The sequence below is a fragment of the Barbus barbus genome (genome assembly GCF_936440315.1).
Source record: "Barbus barbus genome assembly, chromosome: 20".
NCBI lineage: Eukaryota > Metazoa > Chordata > Actinopteri > Cypriniformes > Cyprinidae > Barbus > Barbus barbus.
Window position 1 is genome coordinate 18,935,849 of NC_136748.1, and position 18,588 is coordinate 18,954,436.

The 18,588-nt window shown below is 38.4% G+C and overlaps 2 protein-coding genes and 1 pseudogene across 3 annotated transcripts; 2 read left to right on the top strand and 1 right to left on the bottom strand.

Annotated features, from left to right (window-relative positions):
- The first annotated feature begins 57 nt into the window (after positions 1 to 57).
- LOC306886257 (oxidation resistance protein 1-like) lies at positions 58 to 11,337 on the top strand. Its single transcript, XM_079443219.1, has 15 exons — positions 58 to 451; positions 1,150 to 1,373; positions 1,469 to 1,632; positions 2,396 to 2,463; positions 4,106 to 4,258; positions 4,368 to 4,499; positions 4,600 to 4,781; positions 5,057 to 5,385; positions 5,499 to 5,640; positions 5,790 to 5,958; positions 9,310 to 9,420; positions 9,545 to 9,697; positions 9,874 to 9,969; positions 10,089 to 10,162; positions 10,257 to 11,337. The coding sequence occupies exons 2-15, from the start codon at positions 1,312 to 1,314 to the stop codon at positions 10,390 to 10,392; spliced, it is 1,971 nt and encodes a 656-aa protein (XP_079299345.1). The 5' UTR covers positions 58 to 451; positions 1,150 to 1,311; the 3' UTR covers positions 10,393 to 11,337.
- LOC306886280 (uncharacterized protein) lies at positions 6,909 to 8,509 on the top strand. Its single transcript, XM_079443260.1, has 2 exons — positions 6,909 to 7,278; positions 7,788 to 8,509. Exons 1-2 carry the CDS (start codon positions 6,976 to 6,978, stop codon positions 8,292 to 8,294), a joined length of 810 nt encoding a protein of 269 aa, XP_079299386.1. The 5' UTR covers positions 6,909 to 6,975; the 3' UTR covers positions 8,295 to 8,509.
- LOC306886261 (selenoprotein N-like) lies at positions 10,610 to 18,257 on the bottom strand (annotated as a pseudogene). The gene is made up of 12 exons (XR_013785946.1): positions 17,872 to 18,257; positions 16,645 to 16,762; positions 16,332 to 16,462; positions 15,993 to 16,205; positions 15,658 to 15,782; positions 15,326 to 15,463; positions 14,823 to 14,904; positions 14,122 to 14,310; positions 13,648 to 13,753; positions 13,311 to 13,423; positions 13,119 to 13,220; positions 10,610 to 13,027 (listed from the first exon to the last, which is right to left on the bottom strand). The product of XR_013785946.1 is annotated as a selenoprotein N-like (transcript).
- Between the last annotated feature and the right edge of the window lie 331 nt (positions 18,258 to 18,588).

Consider the following 18,588-nt stretch of genomic DNA (forward strand, 5'->3'; position numbering starts at 1 on the left):
TCCAATAGAATTTGGTCTTTACCGGAGTATTTAAATGCAAAATAAAAGTCAATTTATACATAGAGTTAAACTATACCGCTTTAAAACAAATGTGTTTATATAAATAAAAATAGATTTAGGATTTTATGCTTTTAAGTTTTTAAGACAGACAAGTCTGGTTTGTGTATTTATTCTTTTTTATATATAAAAATAAAATAAAAGTCACCCCGCAGATAAAGTTAATATACTTGCTTAGCCATACTACACAAATGTAGATATATAAATTCAAATATATAGAGAGAGAGCTTTTCAGTCGGTGCATTATACAACATTTCGAGTTTAATCGTGCGGTCCTGCTCTGTTATCTAATGACTGGTGACAGATTCACTGCAGAGGCATCAAAACACATGGCAGAGCATCATGCGGAGCGTCCCGATCAACTGGTCGTTATATGGGATCTTTAAAGACCGAGGTAAGACAAATGCATATATTTAATGATTTTTTAGATCTTTAGAACTCATGTTTAGTGACAAGTTTAGAGGAAAACATAAACGCTAGACCAATAAGTGGTCCATCATTAGGATTACTGCTGAAGAATTTTAATCAGGACGAATAACAATGATCTGTCAAGGATTCAGTAAAGTGACAGTAGTGAGTGACATCGGACATTAAAGTGTTTATTATTAATGCATATCTGTGAATGTGGCTGCTAGACACAGAAGTGCGACATTGTGATGCAGCTCGGGCCTGCAGCAGCACATTAGATAATATCAACAAACCACATCTTGTGCTGTTTTGGGCCTGATTATTGCTTCTGCATTAAATGACTGAAGCTTGTTTTAAGCATCTGTTTTTGGAATCTTGTATATCTTGGATGAACCACATACTGGACCTGGTATTTGCTGTAATATTGGGCTCAAGTAGGCCAATTTGCATAAATATGCCTACCTGTGCCTTTTGTTAGACTGTATGTAGGCCTATTTTCTGAATATTAAATGCCTGTATTTGGATATAAAGAGAAAATGTCTTTCAGTCAACATGGCATGGCATGTTTTTATCCTTTACCAAATTGCAGATGCAAATATATCAATTAAATATTATAATAGTACATAAAATAAATAAGGTGAAGTAAACCAAATCTTAATTTCCCTTTTTCCTCTCATATTGCAGGTTTTCTGTAGAGTGAAGAGAATGTTGATGAGGATGGTGAGAAGAAGGAGGAAGATTTCCAGATGCCGACACTGCAGTGGGCAATCGTTCCATCACTGATTCTTGCACTGGAAGGGTAAACATTTTTGACTGGCCATTTCTCAGTCTCTGCAGTCAAACCTCATGGACCACAGAGCTCAGAGAGACAAGAGCAGGGCCAGCTACTTTGGAAATGTTAAGAACAGGTAAGGTTTGGCTTCGTCTAAGGAATAGATGAAAAAAGAATCATCAATGTTTAGATCAAGCTCATAAAGAGACCTGTGTCATCTTTTTGATTTAGATTGGGATCAAAGCTGCCGGCTGGAGTTTCGCAGCCGCCAGGCTTCATTACTGCTCAGTGTTGCATTGGTGCTCAGGGTGCACTGGGGAAGAGTGTTGTGCAGGAGTGTGTCAAAGGACATCACCAAATCCGGAACCCCAAACTAAGACAGTACTATCTAAAGGGTACGTAAATGACCTAATCTAACCACACAACACTTGTATCTGATTAGTGTTTGATTATGAATTTACTTTTTTTATCATGGCAAATGGATTAAGCAGTACGGATTTGCGTTATATTCGTTATATTTGATGAATATAAACGATATATTCATCCAAGAATCCCAGATTCCAAAAAACAAATATTGAGCAACACAATTTATCAACAATGATAATAAGACATGTTTCTTTAGCTCCAAATCAGCATATTAACCTCATGTGACACTGAAGAATGGAAAATTCAGCTTTACCATCACAGGAATAAATAACATTTTAAAGTATACTAAATACAAAACAATTATTTTAAATTGTAATAATATTTCACAATATAACTGTTTTTACTGTATTTCTGATATAAGAAATGCAGCTTTGGTGAGTCTAAGACCATTTCTTTCAAAAACATTTAAAAAAAACCTTAAATTGCCCTAAACTTTAAAATAGCGGTGTACATTAAAGCCAACTTGCAGCTTTTATACACACATACATACAAACAGTAAAAATCCCAATGTACATTATTTTTTATCAGTTAATTAATTATCAGTATTACATATAACATACGCAGACTGAACTGTGACTGTCACACACAGGTTTAAAATGATTTACTGCTTGCTAAATATTCTTTGTCTTTTAGTGTCTTTAGTTTAAACAGCTGAAGAAACAAACTGAGAAACAAACACATCTGCTTTCACTCTAGTTGATGCAGCTTGTGTTTTTCCATTTAACTTCATAGAGGCTGCGTTTCCTGCTAAAGATCCGACAACGAAGACTTTGGAGTCATGCAGAAACAAAGAACATGTAGTGAGTAAACTTTTTAAGCTTATTAACACACTCCATCGCCTTCATAATCCTGTTGATAAGTGATAGAAGTCTCCATAAATATAACAGCCAACATTGTGTCATACATTAATGTTATCTATTGATAACTTTAGAACAAAGGTTACTGAAACACCCCATGCTCTTTAGTCAAGCTGTGAAATAACTCTAGTGAAACTGTCTGAATGGATATTTTAAGGAGAACGTGGAAACGTTATGACAAATATATTGGGAGAATGTCGACTGCAAAGAATTGGGTAACTAATATTTCATTAATTAAATTGAATTAATAAACCCGGAACAATAAACTAGGCTAAATCTGATGACCCAGAAAAATCTCCTCTTCTCTTCTCTTCTCTTCTCTTCTCTTCTCTTCTCTTCTCTTCTCTTCTCTTCTCTTCTCTTCTCTTCTCTTCTCTTCTCTTCTCTTCTCTTCTCTTCTTAATATTGTTTGACTAGCGTTCCACAGAGACACAATGTTTGAAAAAACAGTTTATTGTGTCTGTGGTTATCGAAGCTCCACCAGATGAACCAACTTTTTTGCCATTCTGGAAAAAAACTGCCTTGTATTATGCTATGAAGTATGCTGGATTTAAACAGTTCCAAGTCTAGAAATCATTGTCAAAGTGCTGAAAGTTTTGCTGTGGGTGTAAAGTTAAAACTTCAACGTTAAAGTTAAAACTATGCAAATCATTAGGTACAGTATAAGAACAACAGACGTTTGTGTGGATTTGTGATTTGCATGTTATCAACAATATTTTGCATGCATGGAGACAGTTGTCTGTAGCAAAGCAACAGCAACTGAAAAATTTGAGTTTGGATGATCAGATGTTACACTGTGCACAGAGTTCATTGATTTGTGTAACAAAGAACAAAAAGAACTCCACCGTTCAATTTATGGAAAGAATAAAACCAGAAATAAAGGTCAGAATTGTTTTTGCAGAGGTTTTTATTTATGTTGTCTCTATGTACTTTTTATTATGCATCTTAAATCATATTTATTATATTTTATTATATATGACTGTTCAAAGGTTAGGGGTTGATATTTAATTTAATTTATTTATTTTAAGTGTCTTATTCTCACCAAGGTTGTGATTGTTTGATTATATTAAATATTATTACATTTACTGTATTATTACAGTTTTTTATTTTAATACATTTTAAAAATGTAATTTATTCCTGTAATGGCAAAGCTGAATTTTCAGCAGCCATTACTCCAGTCTTTAGAGTGACAAGATCCTTCAGATATCATTCTAATATGCTCTGTTTAGTAAGTTTCCCACTCAACCTCACAGGCCCATAGGCTGTCTTTACGGTGCATATTCATTTTGTGCTTTATGTATGAGATTTATCTGGACAGTTCTACTATTTACTTAAATACACAGGGAGACAATAATCTAGGAAAATAATCTATGACAGGAACTGTCAGCGTCCCATGATCCCATTTGCATGAATTCTGCATCTGTGTGATTGGCTCATAGTTTCTGGCTGCTGTGACTCTGTCCAGTCATCTGGTGTCACAGGGCTATGAAAAAGGAAATGAGGGGGTGTACAGCAGTGTGGAAGGTAGGGAAGTGAAACCGTTGTCAGTGTGACTATGTCTTTCCTTATGAACCACCTCAAACAGTTACCCAAGAACAAGGCCTCAACGTCTACGGAGACAGCTTCTGACCTGCGTTCTAGACAAGAGCACAGCCTCGATCCTGCGCTCGACGTTGGTGTTGTGGGAACAGCGACTCTTGTGTCCCCTTCCACAGATGCAGAATATGACAAGCTGACGGTAAGAGCGTAAAAGTGAGCGACATTTTAAGCTCTTTGTGATGCCATTGTGTAGTGGTTCACAATGGCTTTTTTTCTGCTGCTTTGTGTGATGTTTATTCATCTCTTAGGATGTGGAGGCGGTTCCTTTACCTGATGGAAATGTATGTCTATTGGCTCTCCCATCTGAATGCTCTCAGTGGGAGGGGCCAGCTGGCTTGTCTTGCCTCAAACTATTCTCTCGTTACATCACAGACAGAAAGGTGAGAATGTTGTGTTTGTTATGCTGTTCTGTATTCCCAGTACATTTCTTAAAATACAGCATACTTAACTTCTAACTCTCCATTCTGTTTGTCTCACTAGGGTGTGGTCTCTGGAATATTGCTGGTGACGTCCAATAAGATCTTTTTTGACCCTCAGAAGTCTCAACCACTTGTTCAGGAGAATGGCTGTGAAGAATATGTATTCTCCTGCTCTGTGGATGATCTTACCTCAGTGTCCTTCTACAAGGACATCTCTCACATTCACTTCAACAAGACATACAGGTGCTTCCTGCTTTACTGCATGGATGCAGTTTCCTAAATTAAATAATTGGCTTACTGCCATTTTATTAAAGCACGTAATTGAGATTTACTGGGGTTAGTTTTACTTCTTAACATTTTAACATCACGTACACAAACACACACATATATATATATTATATATAGCACCCCCAGGCTACATTTTAAAATTCCACACCTTGATTGTTTATTGCCTTCCCTTCACTACACAAGCACAGACACATTGATCATCACTTATTTTAAACCTTTTTTTTTTCCAGATGTAACCGTTGTAAGCCATCAAAGAGCAAAAAAGAGCACAAGAAAAACCATCAGTCAGCATTAAAGGCCGTTCTTGCTCTCAAGTCCTCTGTTACACATGATCCGACAGCAACTCCGGCTGCCAATCCTGAGGAAGAGGATGAGGAAGGTGGAGAGGCAGGGGACATGGCCGAAACTGAGAGACAGCTGACTTTAGAGTCCGGGGGAATGCTAACAGCAGCTGCTACTTTCTGTTGTGGAGGACCAGACAGCATTCAGAGAGGAAACAAAGAATATGAACACACAGACAAAACAGAACAGCAATCATATTTGGAAAGACAATTTTCAGGTAATCATTTTATTCAAGAACTTTGACATTTAACTTGTACTAAGTACACAAAAACAAGGATTATCATGATATTTTTCTCATTTAATATAGTTATAACTCTTTTTACTCATCAGGTGCTGCTACATCTAGTAGTGGTGTAAACAGATCTCTGATGTTTGTGAGAATTCGACAGATGATTAAGCATGCGAAGAAAAAGGCTTTCTCTAAACCTAAAATCCCCTCCAGAGATGCCTGGTTCACCATGCAGCAGGAAAGGTACTTAAGAATTACCTAGACTACACAGGCTGCCTGGTGAAATGAACAGCAAGAAAGAGCAGAAATATGGTAATAATGTCATAAAGCACAAGCTCCTTCATCTCACTTTCTTGTTTATTCTTTTTTCTGCCTGATATTTTGTGCTGTAGGTCAGACGAGCTTTATGCTTACCTGAGCCAGCATCGGCCAGACTTGTGCATTCTGGAGGGAGGAGAAGAGGACGAAGCAGATGAAGAGGATTTTGTGCTTCTGGATGAGGAGGAGCAGGAGGAAGAGGAGGGGTCTCCACGAGAAGGCCAGGCTGGGGAGGACTGGGAGGTCAGTCATTTACTAAATGTATGGATTGAACAAACAACTCATACGTTGCATATTTGTACATGTGTAAACGTCATAATTCACTTGTTGAGGTAATTGCTCAACCATGTTCGTGGACCTGTAGTGTTGCTTCTATTGACAACGAAGTCACAAAAAACTAGAAAAAAATTACACTTAAATACAAAACCCTTTTTTATTATTGCAATAATATTTAATAATATTGCTGTTTACTGTATTTTTTTATTAATATAAATGCAGCCTTGGTGAGCTTAAGAGACTTAAAGAAAAATCTTTAGTAGATTTTAGTCATTGGGGCAGTTGTGGCCTAATAGATAGAGAGTTGGACTTGTAACCTGAAGGTCGTGGGTTCGAGTCTCGGGTCGGCAGGGATTGTAGGGGGTGGAGATTGGTAGGTTTAGGGATCAGGGGGTGGAGATGGGTTGGTTTTAGGGATCAGGGGGTGGAGATGGGGTGGGTTTAGGGATCAGGGGGTGGAGATGGGGTGGGTTTAGGGATCAGGGGGTGGAGATGGGTGGGTTTAGGGATCAGGGGGTGGAGATGGGTGGGTTTAGGGATCAGGGGGTGGAGATGGGTGGGTTTAGGGATCAGGGGGTGGAGATGGGGTGGGTTTAGGGATCAGGGGGTGGAGATGGGGTGGGTTTAGGGATCAGGGGGTGGAGATGGGTGGGTTTAGGGATCAGGGGATGGAGATGGGTAGGTTTAGGTATATGTAAGGTGGGAGGAGTTGGATCTGGATCCAACCACGCCCCCTGGATCTTGTGGGCTGCAGCCTCGAAAATTTCCATATTCGTTTTTGGTTTTAAACTTAGATTAAAGGTGTAGTCTAGTCATATCAATCTTTTAAAGAAAAAGCTGTTTTATACCACAGCGCCAACAGCCTTGAATGTCAAGCACTGCAGCGCACTGCCAAAACATTTGCGTCCGCGCGCACCAGTGACGTGACGTCAGCGCAATACCGCGCGCGTTCTTGCGTCTCAAATTTTCGCAACTTCATTAAAAATGAATAACTTCGAAAGAATATTAGCGGAGCAAGTGCGTCGGCACAGGCACCTCTATGATCCGAATATGCGCCATCATAGTGACCTTCACTTGATTCAGAAAGCGTGGAACGAAGTCGCTGCCGCAACGGGGAAAGACGAGGCAGAGTGCCGTAAAGTGTGGAAGAACTTAAGAGACAAGTTTGTGAGGATCAAGAAGAGGGTCCACGCAAGAAGCAGTGATCCAAGTCCCTACAGGATCATGGCAGAGCTGGGATGGTTAAGCCAATTTGTTAAACATCGGGAAAAAGGCCCAAATGTGAAGGTAAGAAACAAAAATGATGTTTTTGGATGGTAGCATCCTAGCTAACTTAGCGAGTCTGTTGCTCTGTCTCGTGTTGATTTAAAAATGTGTAAAGTTACCATGTTTTCTACATATTGTTGAAATCCTTGGATGATTATTGCTATGCGGTCTAATAAAATTCTAATTGTAAAATACGTGCCGTGTTCAAACAATAGAGATAATACTTAAACACATGACAACAGTAGAGAAAACACTCATGAAACTTATTCATGGAAACTGTTAATCCGTTTTAGTTTACTCTTCATTTTTTAACGTTATTGATCGATGCTACCATTTTGTTGCATCGTTTAATGCGCACATTTTAAGTCACGCTGTTTACTGAAATTTAAAATCTGCCCTACTTTTATTATTTTTCAATAATCTTTCAATCGGATGTAGGTCGCAATATGAAAGAACATAACTGTTCGGTATATTTACAACTTGTACCTTTTGTACCTGAATGTAATTACTGTTTGTTTGTTTTAATCAAGGATATATGTAAAGTGGTCTCCATTGAGGAACTACTGAAGTCAAACCGCTTCCCAGTCTCTCCAGCATCAGGAGCATCAGAGACTGTGACTTCGGGAAGCCCTCTACCTCTGACCCTCAGGCCATCATCATCGCCTCTTCCACCCACCCCATCCACTCCCCTTCTACCCTGTCCATCACCTAAACGCAGCCCCTCACCCAAACGCAGCCCCTCGCCTTGCTCAATTTCAGCCTTCCCTGCCCCAAGCATCTCACCCTGTTCCAATGCATCATCATCTTCTACCGACATAATGCCTAAGAGTAAGTCTACCACTGAAGACGCCTTACTGAAGATACTGGAGCAGCTGGACTGGGAGAGGGAGAGGGCCATGCAGCAGGACAGCGAGGATTTCAGATTTGCTGCTGTCATTGCAGACATGTTGGCAAAAATTGATCCTCAGGTGAAGTCTGAGGTTAAGTTCAAGATCTATCAAATACTGTATGAGGCTGGGCAAAAAAAACACCCGTAACAGATCATGTTTTTACTGAGACTGTAGCACTGACAATTGTTTATAGCAAAGAGTATTTTCATAAATGTTTATTTTGCAAATATGCATATACTTTTGTGTATTTATGCAAATATGTAAATAAGAATTTTAAAGCATATTTGGTGTTTTATTTGTACATTTAAACAAGTATTTTTGTAGCACATTTTATTGCCTAATGAATAAAAACTTTAAAATTTAACTGGAGTTTATTTTTTATTTAATACAAAAGTTCTTGTTAAGCTTTTTATTCTGTTTAAATATACTATTTGGTTGAAAATGTGAAGACAAAATGAACCCACAGGTCAAAGAATATTTGAATATGTAGATTTTAATTTGGTGTAAACCTATCCTATTTCACAAATGTAAGAAAAAAACAGCTCCGCATTATGAATCCACCGTAGTTAAAGTTGCGTTCATTCTTGGGTTTTAAGTCCAATACCACTGAGGATTATTAAGCCAGCAAAATGGAAATTTGTTTGAATGTGCTTTTAAGGATCTGCTGTTGTTTATTTTACACATGGCAGTGTTGAAAGTTTGTTTAAAGGTCATATTTTTTTAAAGATCAAATTATTGTAAAATATAAAGTATTACAGTTTAAAATGAATGTTTCTGTAAATATAATTTATTCCCAAAGCTGAATTTTCAGCATGACTCCGGTCTCCAGTGTCATATGATCCTTCAGAAATCATTCTGATATGCTGATTTGGTGCTCAAGCATTTCTTATCGATTATTAATGTTTATTGTTGAGTGGAAATCTTGATTTTTTTTTTTTTTTTTTTTTTCAGTAAACTTTGACCATAAAATGTAAAAGAACAATATTTGAAATACATGTCATTATTTCTACATTGTCTTTATAAACACTTTTGTTATTGATCAATTTAATGCATCATTACTAAATAAGTTTTCATGTCTTTCAATAAATAAAAATTACTGACCCCAAACTTTTAAACAGTAATTTATGAGTTGGTGAGTCAAACACATGTTGCTCCTGTACAGATGGTGTCAGTGGAGGAGAGTGCGCCAAAAGCTTCTGTCTCTACTGAACCAGAAGGTTTGAGTCACATTCTGAACCAGAGTGTCATCCTGGATGCCCAACAAGTTAGAGAGGTCAGTACGCACTAACATACATGAACATTAATGCATAGCCAAATTCATGCAGCATTGCAAAATAATGACGAGCTGATTCTGGAGGCCTAGTGTGTTTAATGAGTAGTAAAATATTTTCTCTCAGATCTCAAAAGAGCTGCCTCCTCGTACAATTGGATACACGTGGCAGCTGTCCTACAGCACGGACAAACACGGGGCCAGTCTCAAGACTCTTTATAGGAAACTCAGCACCACCGACTCGCCTGTGCTGATTCTCATCAAGGACCACAACCAGCAGGTCATACATTTTTTCACAGCTCTAATCAGAATGGACATTTAATGATCACTGTTCATGTGATTTGAATTCCACACAATTGAAATATTACTTCCACTTGTCATTTTGATCTAAGACAGATGTTTTACTTTTGTAAATCTGTTTTGGTTAGTTATTGAGTGGTTTTTACTACTACTCAGGTTTTTGGGTGCTTCCTCTCACATCCGCTGCATCCTAGTGAAGCATTTTATGGCACTGGAGAGACCTTCCTGTTCCTGTCTCATCCACGCTTTAAGGTAAATTCCAATAAAGATACATTTGAGTATATTTATTGTCATTGAGGGAATCAAACTGAAATGTTTGCAATGACAATATCTTTTATACACCTTCAACTTTACATTTGTTTCCTTTTAAGTGTTTCCGTTGGACTGGGGAAAACTCGTTTTTTATCAAAGGAGATTTGGATGCTTTTGCCATTGGAGGAGGAAGGTACGTATTAGTATTCTGCAAAATGTTAACATGCAAATATTTCTTATTCTTAATTTTATTACTTCTAAACTGAATTTGTTTCTTTTCGTCCCAGCGGTCACTTTGGTTTGTGGGTGGACGAGAGGTTGTTCTTGGGCAGAAGCAGCCCCTGTTTCACCTTTAATAACTGCAGCCTGTCTGAGACCAGCGATTTCACGATTCTGGAGTTGGAAGCTTGGACATTCAGCTGACACAAGCATTGAAAATAATCTAAAACATCATGATTTAGGGGAAATATGGCCATTAACAGATAAACTAATTCTCCACAGTTTACTAACACCTGTAAATCAAAGGAAAGAGACACTGCAAACTATGAACGCTGAATAATCTGCCTGAAGGGAAGTCAAGGGAATGAAATCTCACCTAACATCTTTACCATCATGAAGAAAAAAAAAAAGGTTTCGTCTTGTCATTAAGATGCATTTATTTGAATGTGTGCACTTCATACAAGAAACAATATCTTTAGGTGAATTCTGGGACAGAATGGAGGACTCTGTCCAAAAAACATTATCGGAGCGATGTGTTTGTACTGGTGAGGTTGATTGTGAATCCTGCATTGTTACTGAAGCTCTGGTTACAGCTTGAATATTATTGTGATGAACTTTTATCTGTGTTAATTTAGGATTCAACAAAAATAAGCAAAGCCCTGACTAAATAGCACTGATTAAAGCCTCGTCCGCTGTTAGTAAGCACAGCATCAGTTATAAACACTGGTTTAGGCATTAGTTTAAACCCACAGCTGTACTTTTACACATGGAAAAGGTTTCTCATCACTCAAGTCAAAACCAAGACTGAAATGACTTCGGGTTGAATACCACACACATAAACATCACACAAACCCCAGAGTTGCATGTTTTAAGTCTTGAGAGGCTTTTGGTCTAGCAGACCTTTCTTAGACATCCACAAAAAGTCTTAAGTACCCGTGTGGATGTGTTCCTAGCCTGTAGGAAAACCTATTCTGTAAATAACTCTTACAATGGTAATAACATCAGTTCCGTAAGTTATCTGTACAAAATATTCTAAAACTGTCAAAACTTGTAGTCTGACCAAATGCAATATTTATACATGTGAAAATGCAGTCACTCAATACTGAAAGTGTTCATTAACTCATTACCTAATAAAACTGATTAACAACAATGTTTTATTTCTATATTTAAAAAAAAAAAAAAAAAAAACACTTGACAGCAGTAGAGAATTGCATTTACACAAAACTGCAGGTATGGGGATGTTATTTCATTCTCTACCATGCAAAAGTTTGGGGTCAGTACAATATTTTTATTTAGAAAGGATATATTAAATTGATCTTGAATGACAGTAAAGACATTTCTATTGTTACAAAAGATTTCTATTGAACATTCTAGTTATCTATTTCACTCTTAAAAATGTATCATTGTCTACAAAAAATATAAAGCAGCAACTATTTTCAACATTGATCCGGACGTTTTTTGAGCAGCATAATGTTGTCATCACATGAAAACACTACATTTTAAAACAAAATAGATTTTTAAATAGTAATATTTTATAATACTACTGTATTTTAGATCAAATGAATTGTCAGCATAATTCTTTTAATTGTCAGCACTCATTTTAAAAACATTTAAACAAATCAGATCCCAAACTTTTGAACAGTAGTGCAAAAGTTATCTGCTGAAAAGATTAACAACCTATTGCACCGTTTAAAGACAATGAATATGCCAACTTACATTTTAAATCTAGTATTCCTTCCCGTTTCTACTCTGGTCTTCAGCTTAAATGTGGTAGAAAGGATCAGACATGAGTGCATGTGAGCTTTTTGCATTACATTTAATTTATAAAAGAAAAAAAAAAAAAAAAAAAAAAAAAAAAAAAGTGTGATGTTCCTAACTGACCATTACGTACCTCCACCATTAGACAAAAGTGGACATGATATATTAGAGCCCATGGCAGCATTCCTGCAGCTTTGTGGTTAAGCTGAAATCCAAAGCTTCGCTTTGTGTGTGTTTTAGCATAGTGCCAGTATTCTGTTAAGACACAGAAAAGCAGACATTGCTTCCACAGACATGAACAACATCAGGTCTGGTCTCACCCTGATTGGGCTTTCAGATCAGACCATCACAAACTGCCTAATCAAGGAAGCCACAGCCAGCAACGTTCTGTGTCCTACAGGTCTATCTGGAACTACAAACAAAAATTATGCAGCAAAAACATAAGTGGCTTTGTATGTATGAAACAAAAGTATAAAAGTGGCTTTTTCAGATCAATATCCAATAATGCCATTTCAGTTCATTAGTCCGAACAATGGATCAGACTAATGACATTCGTCACTCAGGAAGTGTAAGGTTTGCACAAAATTGGCAAATTTTATATATAAAAATATATGACTTGATTGAGATTGTGTTGTGTACAGTTAAACACCCTTTAGGTTTCACTGTGTGACATACCACACTCTTGTGACAACATGATGTTATATTGTGCACTTTTACATGGAATGAATCACTCTAAGATGTGGTCACCAGGTGCCTTCTGAATGAAGAAATTGCATCAGCTCCTCCACATTCCATTCCTAAAATCAGACATGGGGAAGCAGAGCTGATATCAGTGCTTCCTTTCTTTCTCCCTCATATACTCCCCTCATTTATCTCTAATGTGCACCAATGTTTCTGGAGAGAAACGGTTTTATGATTCCAGGTAAAGTCTGGCCTTTTCGAGTCCTTCCTGTAAGAAGCGAATGTATGTGGAAGTTGAAGGATCCTCAAAACCTGCTGAGAAACTGATAGCAGACCCCTCTTCCTCTTCTGTTTTCATGGATGTCTGGTCCAGAAAATTATTAGCATTGATGTGATGGACCTGGAGAAGTTAAGAGTGATATTCATTGAAACAAGCAGTTGGCACAGACTGACCCAGACTGAGCTGGTTAAGAAAGCTAAAGACGACTCACCACAGTGCCATTGGGCAGTGCCACCATCATCTCCACTGGAAAAGTATACTTTTCCAAATGCAAACGAGCCTTTTTACTCAAGTCCAGATTCTTCTTATCACTCTAAATGAAGGTCAAACACTAAATTATTCTAAATAAGGACAACTTCATTTAGCTTAACAACGTGTCAACTAAACGACCCAAACTCCCCACCTGCAGATCCTCCAGCTCTTTGACTAGAGACCAGCTGCTGATGAAGCTCTGGTTGAGCAAGGCCAAAACGGGCGAACTCTCGAGGACGGTCTCTCGAAGAGTCCGCCCTGAACCTAATGCAGATAAGGAAGAAGAAACGTGTAAAGAACGCAAATTAGAGAAACATCTAATGTAGCTGAAAGAATCCTAGAACTCTAGCTATAAAACCAATTCTGACCGATGATTAACACTGTCAGCAGATATCAAGATGCAGCTAAAGTCATGCTGACCATTATGGCCAAACTTAACTGCTCCAGAAGTTTGTATTCTTTGTTATGCCCATTTTTGGGTGTCTTACCTCAGCATGACTGGTCATCCAGGGCCCCCCAGAGCAGGATGGAGTGAACCAGCTTCTTCTCTGCATCAGCTCTGCTAAAGGCCTCACTGAATGGTAAATATGGCACCTTCCAAAAAGAAAACCCTCTGATGAGATTGATAATGACAACAATGCAAACGTTTCTATTTATCGGTTAACTACTCAGCCAACGTCACCAAAAAATATTGATATCTTAAAGAACATCTGTTCACCCTGTTGAAAAATCCAGCATATGCTGGTTAGGTGTGTTTTGAAGTATGGCTGCTGGTTTGAGCTGGTCCTGAGCAGGAGCCAGTTGCTTAGGACCAGCACATGACCAGCTTAAACCAGTTCAAACCAGCAGCCATGCTTCAAAACATACCTTTTCAACAATGCAGCAGTGTTGCTGCAGACTCTCAACAACAAATTAAGATGTTTAAGAAAAAGAGTTTGTTGATTGCGAGTCAGAGGACTCACCTTTTTAAATGGGTACATTGTGACCTCCAAATGTCTGGATGCTGCTTCTCTGCTCAGCTCTGCACTCCAGGCAATCTCCTCAAAGACAAACTGAATGGGCTCTCCTCCCTCCCCTCGGCTGTCAATCATGTTCCCCTGCTCGTCATAGATCACTGAGGGAGTGGAGGGACCTTCGGCCCTGAGCTCCATCTGTAAACATATACAGCCCATTTACTTTGTGTATTTCAGCCAAGAATACAATGCATTAGGGCAGTGCAATTAATCGCATGTGATTGTCATGCGCATCTCGTCAGTAAAGCCGGTTCAGTGATTGGCAGTAAATCGCCATCACCTGCTTTCAAATGGAGTGTCATTTACTACACAAAGCCGTAGCTCACTGACAAGCTAGGTAACTAGGTTCATCCGCGATTATGAAGGTGATATTGCCTAGCTTGTCAGTGAACTACGGCTTTGTGTAGTAAATGCCACTCAATTTGAAAGCAGGTGATGGCGATTTACTGCCAATCACTGAACCGGCTTTACTGACGAGATGCGCATGACAATCACATGGATTAATTGCACAGCCCAACAATGCATGGCTTTGACTAATCAAAAAACTGATTAAAAAGCATACAGCAAAATGTCAGGAGAAGCACTTATGTATTACGCATATCACAAATCAAAACCCTCAGAAGATGTTCTGCATAAACATGAGCACAAACCTGAGGCAGGTATCCAATATCCACCTCCATGTTGCTGCTCTCACTGGCCCCATAAAGCCACTCCATGTCCACATTCAGAGATCTGCCACATAAAACACAATCAACTAGGGCTGCAGAATAATGGTTAAACTGATAACCAAAATGATTTTGCTCAAGAAACAAAACAAAAAAACCCCTGCAATTATTAATCTATTTCTTTTTACATTTAATACAATTAATTATTGCACTTTTAAAAATGAAAAGAATGTCAAGTCATTATGTCATATTTAACACATTCTCTACATTATTAAGAACTAAAACAGTAAAATTTCTAGGCATTATTCCAAATTATGTCAATGTTTTTCTATTAATATGGAAGCATGCGGAACCAGCAGGCAAATATTGCAGGTAATTATGCTAAAATAATCTTGAGAAATAGAAATCATGAACACGATTAAGTATGCAGCCCTACACTCAGCACCTTAAAAGTTTTTGCAGTTAGGAATAGTGGAGGGAAGACTGACTTGTCATTTGGCACGTAGAGGTGAAACTCTCGGATGTGAGAAGCATCTTTGGAGAGGATGATGTTACCAGAAAACTGTCCAGGAGTGAACCAGAATGGAAAGTCTGGAACGTCATTTAACTGGAACTCAGCATGGATTCTATAATTAGTAACCCAATAAGATAGGATTCAGTTGGAGGCTCAAAATTAAAACACAGTTAAAACTGAAGTTACAATCAGATATTCTTCAAGTGACATACAAAGTAAACTTCTACTTGATTTTAAGAAAATCCCATTTATTCTGGATGACAAAAACCTTATTTAAACATGACAGCATGTTTTATTTTAACTCACCTGAAAACAATGTCATAATAGAAATCACTAGCAGCCCGTATACAAGCCACTGCCCCCTGTGGAGCAAAGCGGGATTTCACAAAAGGCCGCGGGTGGAACATACTCAGCAGAGAGTGGATCAGTACCTGCAGATAAATGATAAATAATCACATCATCTATCCACCAACTAAACAGAAATTGAATCATTCTTGATCAAATAGCCCTTGACAACCTCAGATCACCCATTTTTCAACAATTGGTGAAACCAAAGTAATATTAAATGAAAAGGGTTTTGTTGATGCGATTCAGCTCAAGCATCTAAAATAATTTGAACTAATTTAAAGGTATATTTGTACCTCTTTGCCTCGTGGTGTGCGAGGATGATAGCGGTTGTTGGGAAGGTAGCCGGTGAAGATGTTCAGTTCGCTGGGAATGATCCACCAAGTGTCACCCAGGGCCAATTTACCACTGGGTGGCAGGAAGACCTTGAACTGACTGGCATAAAACATGGATGAAGGAACAGCTGGACGTTTCCAAGATCTCAGCCCACTAAGAGAGCTGTGAGAAACCTGATGAGAAAGACAATGCTCTCAATTTACCTTATGAGCACATTTTGGGTATGCACCTTGTAACAGTCCACGTACTATAATTTTTACAGTTCAGTTTAATTTATTAATGTGCAATGTTTAAATTACCCCTAGAAAGCCATCTTTGCTCTTAGTCATGCTTTCCAGCAGTAACGGCTGCATTTTAGCATGCAGGGTCAGCGTCTCTCCATTCGGATCATGTGGTATCTCCTCTTCAAACTCTGGGGGAGGTGCCACACCTTCAGGCAACAGAGATGGACATCAGACATTGCAACAATGCTTTAAAACTCTTAGCTGGAATTCAGTTTTCTACAGGTGATGAAGAACATAGTCTTGAAGCATCTTAATTCTGCTTCAATAGACTATCTACTTGTGAAAGGAGGTTAATGCTCTGCAAGTGCACAGACGCCAAGAATAATACCTGTGCGTTTTTCTGCAATAGGTTTGAATTCCTCTGGACTGAGATAGAGGTCATGATCGGTATCCAGGGATGAGAAGAAAAAGAGTCCATCTGCTCCCAAAGCCTTCAATCCTGCCTCCTGCAACAGAAAACAAATCTAAGCTAGTCCACATCTGTTATCAGGCTGCACCAGTGATGGAAAAACAGATTCATTTTGCAATCAGTTCTTTTGAATAGTCTGTTTCAAAGAACCAGTTCAGCAAACAATTCAGCAATTATTTTAGCTCATGATGTATTTGTTATCCCGTGTTCCCGGACATTGTGGCATTTTGTGTTTATTTTTATTTTTTTTAATGACAATGTCAAGGACCGCGGAATAACAAATACATCATGAGCTAAAATAACTGCTTTAATAAAATGCAATTTATTATGTTTTTGTGTTTATTGAATAAATAAATATAATTTGTATGGTTCAATGAAATTGCCCTTTACTAACTTATTAACTTTCATAAAAACTACAAGATTTTAGTACCCTTTATTTTTACAATTTCTGTTATTCGGCTAATAAAAAATTATTGGCTTTAATGACAAAATTATTTTTCTACTCATGGGTTCTCGGCTAATTACGGATCACATGTTCGAAAGAGGCGATTCTAGGTTCAAAGTGGCTTGCTTGACTTCAGAACATTCTGATAGGTTCTGTGAACCGGTTCAATTGATTCATTGACAAGATTCGAATCAAAAGAACTAGTTGTACACTAGAAAGGACAGCAGAATACTTGCCCCAAGGCAACAGGACACAATGATGTCTACGTCTGTTTATTTTTAACTGAATTCCTGACATACTTTATATGTTGTGTCTGGGTCTATTATCAGTCTGAGTAGGAGGGCAGCCTGGAGAATCTGGTTAATATAGGAAGCGACACAGAAGTAACACAGATAGCCTATATGAGAGAGAAAGAGGGGGTTGCTGTCCTAACAGTCTTGCCCAGCTGTGGCAATTATCCAACCCTAGTAAAACAGCTGGAGCACCAGATGCAAGTTTACTGTTCCCACATAACAAAAGACAGTTCAAAAATTAATCTTAGAAGAGCAATGTTTAAAACTAAATAAACTTATTGCATTTTAACAAACTGCAAGGACTACATGTGGCTTGAACAGCTGCAGTAAATCTCATGGCTCTGAGAAGCATCCTTCCTTCACGGGTCAAACTGCAAAGAAATTCTGACCAAACTGGTATTAACTTACATGTCGTTTCACAAGCTGGATGTCCTGGTAATATTTAATGCAAAAGCCGAATAAAGGAACAGCAGCGATTAGAAATAAACTGGAGAGTTGCCTGAAACGTGAGCGGGCGCGTCTGCTGGATGGAGTCGCGCGATCTTCTTCATGATCATCCTTTGGCTCTCCAGCAGGAGTTTTATCCACGTCTGCGGCCATCCTCTAATAAACGTCTCTATCTGCTCTGTACATCACTACTGGGCCACAAAAATAGCCCAGGGTGATATAAAAACTCTTAAGTGAAGTCACACTGTAGTCATGGGCTCGTCTCTGGTGTAGTGAGCCGTTACATCGTAGCAGCGCAAGAGGAAATCACTCCTGCTTCTCCTGCTTGTGGATCATGTCTGTCGCTCTTAAAGGGCTAGTGCGCACATTTATGCCTTTGAACTCGATGGGCGTTTGTTCAAATCTAGCGAGCTGCCTGTCTAGGCAACATTTGGAACGTGACTTAGTTTGGCCAAAATGCTGTTTATATAGGCAGCCAAGTAGGCTTTGAAACGGCTTATAATGTACAACCGTAATTACATGTTTCGTGGCCAAAGAATGCACTGGATCTGTCTTTTTGTCCTTCGTGCTAATACACTTAAATATTTCTGTTATGTCCACGAAAAGGACATTTTAACCACAGGCAGACTAGGCGTGTAGACTAGAGTTGTTGTACAATTATTTCAATATTACGTGAGA

Excerpts from the sequence above, each read along its gene's own strand:
- LOC306886257 (XM_079443219.1), top strand. The coding sequence starts at position 1,312 with ATGGACCACAGAGCTCAGAGAGACAAGAGCAGGGCCAGCTACTTTGGA. Across the intron at positions 2,464-4,105 it reads GCAGAAACAAAGAACATGTA|TTACCCAAGAACAAGGCCTC; the intron begins GTGAGTAAACTT and ends CACCTCAAACAG. Across the intron at positions 4,259-4,367 it reads CAGAATATGACAAGCTGACG|GATGTGGAGGCGGTTCCTTT; the intron begins GTAAGAGCGTAA and ends TTCATCTCTTAG.
- LOC306886280 (XM_079443260.1), top strand. The coding sequence starts at position 6,976 with ATGAATAACTTCGAAAGAATATTAGCGGAGCAAGTGCGTCGGCACAGG. Across the intron at positions 7,279-7,787 it reads AAAAAGGCCCAAATGTGAAG|GATATATGTAAAGTGGTCTC; the intron begins GTAAGAAACAAA and ends GTTTTAATCAAG.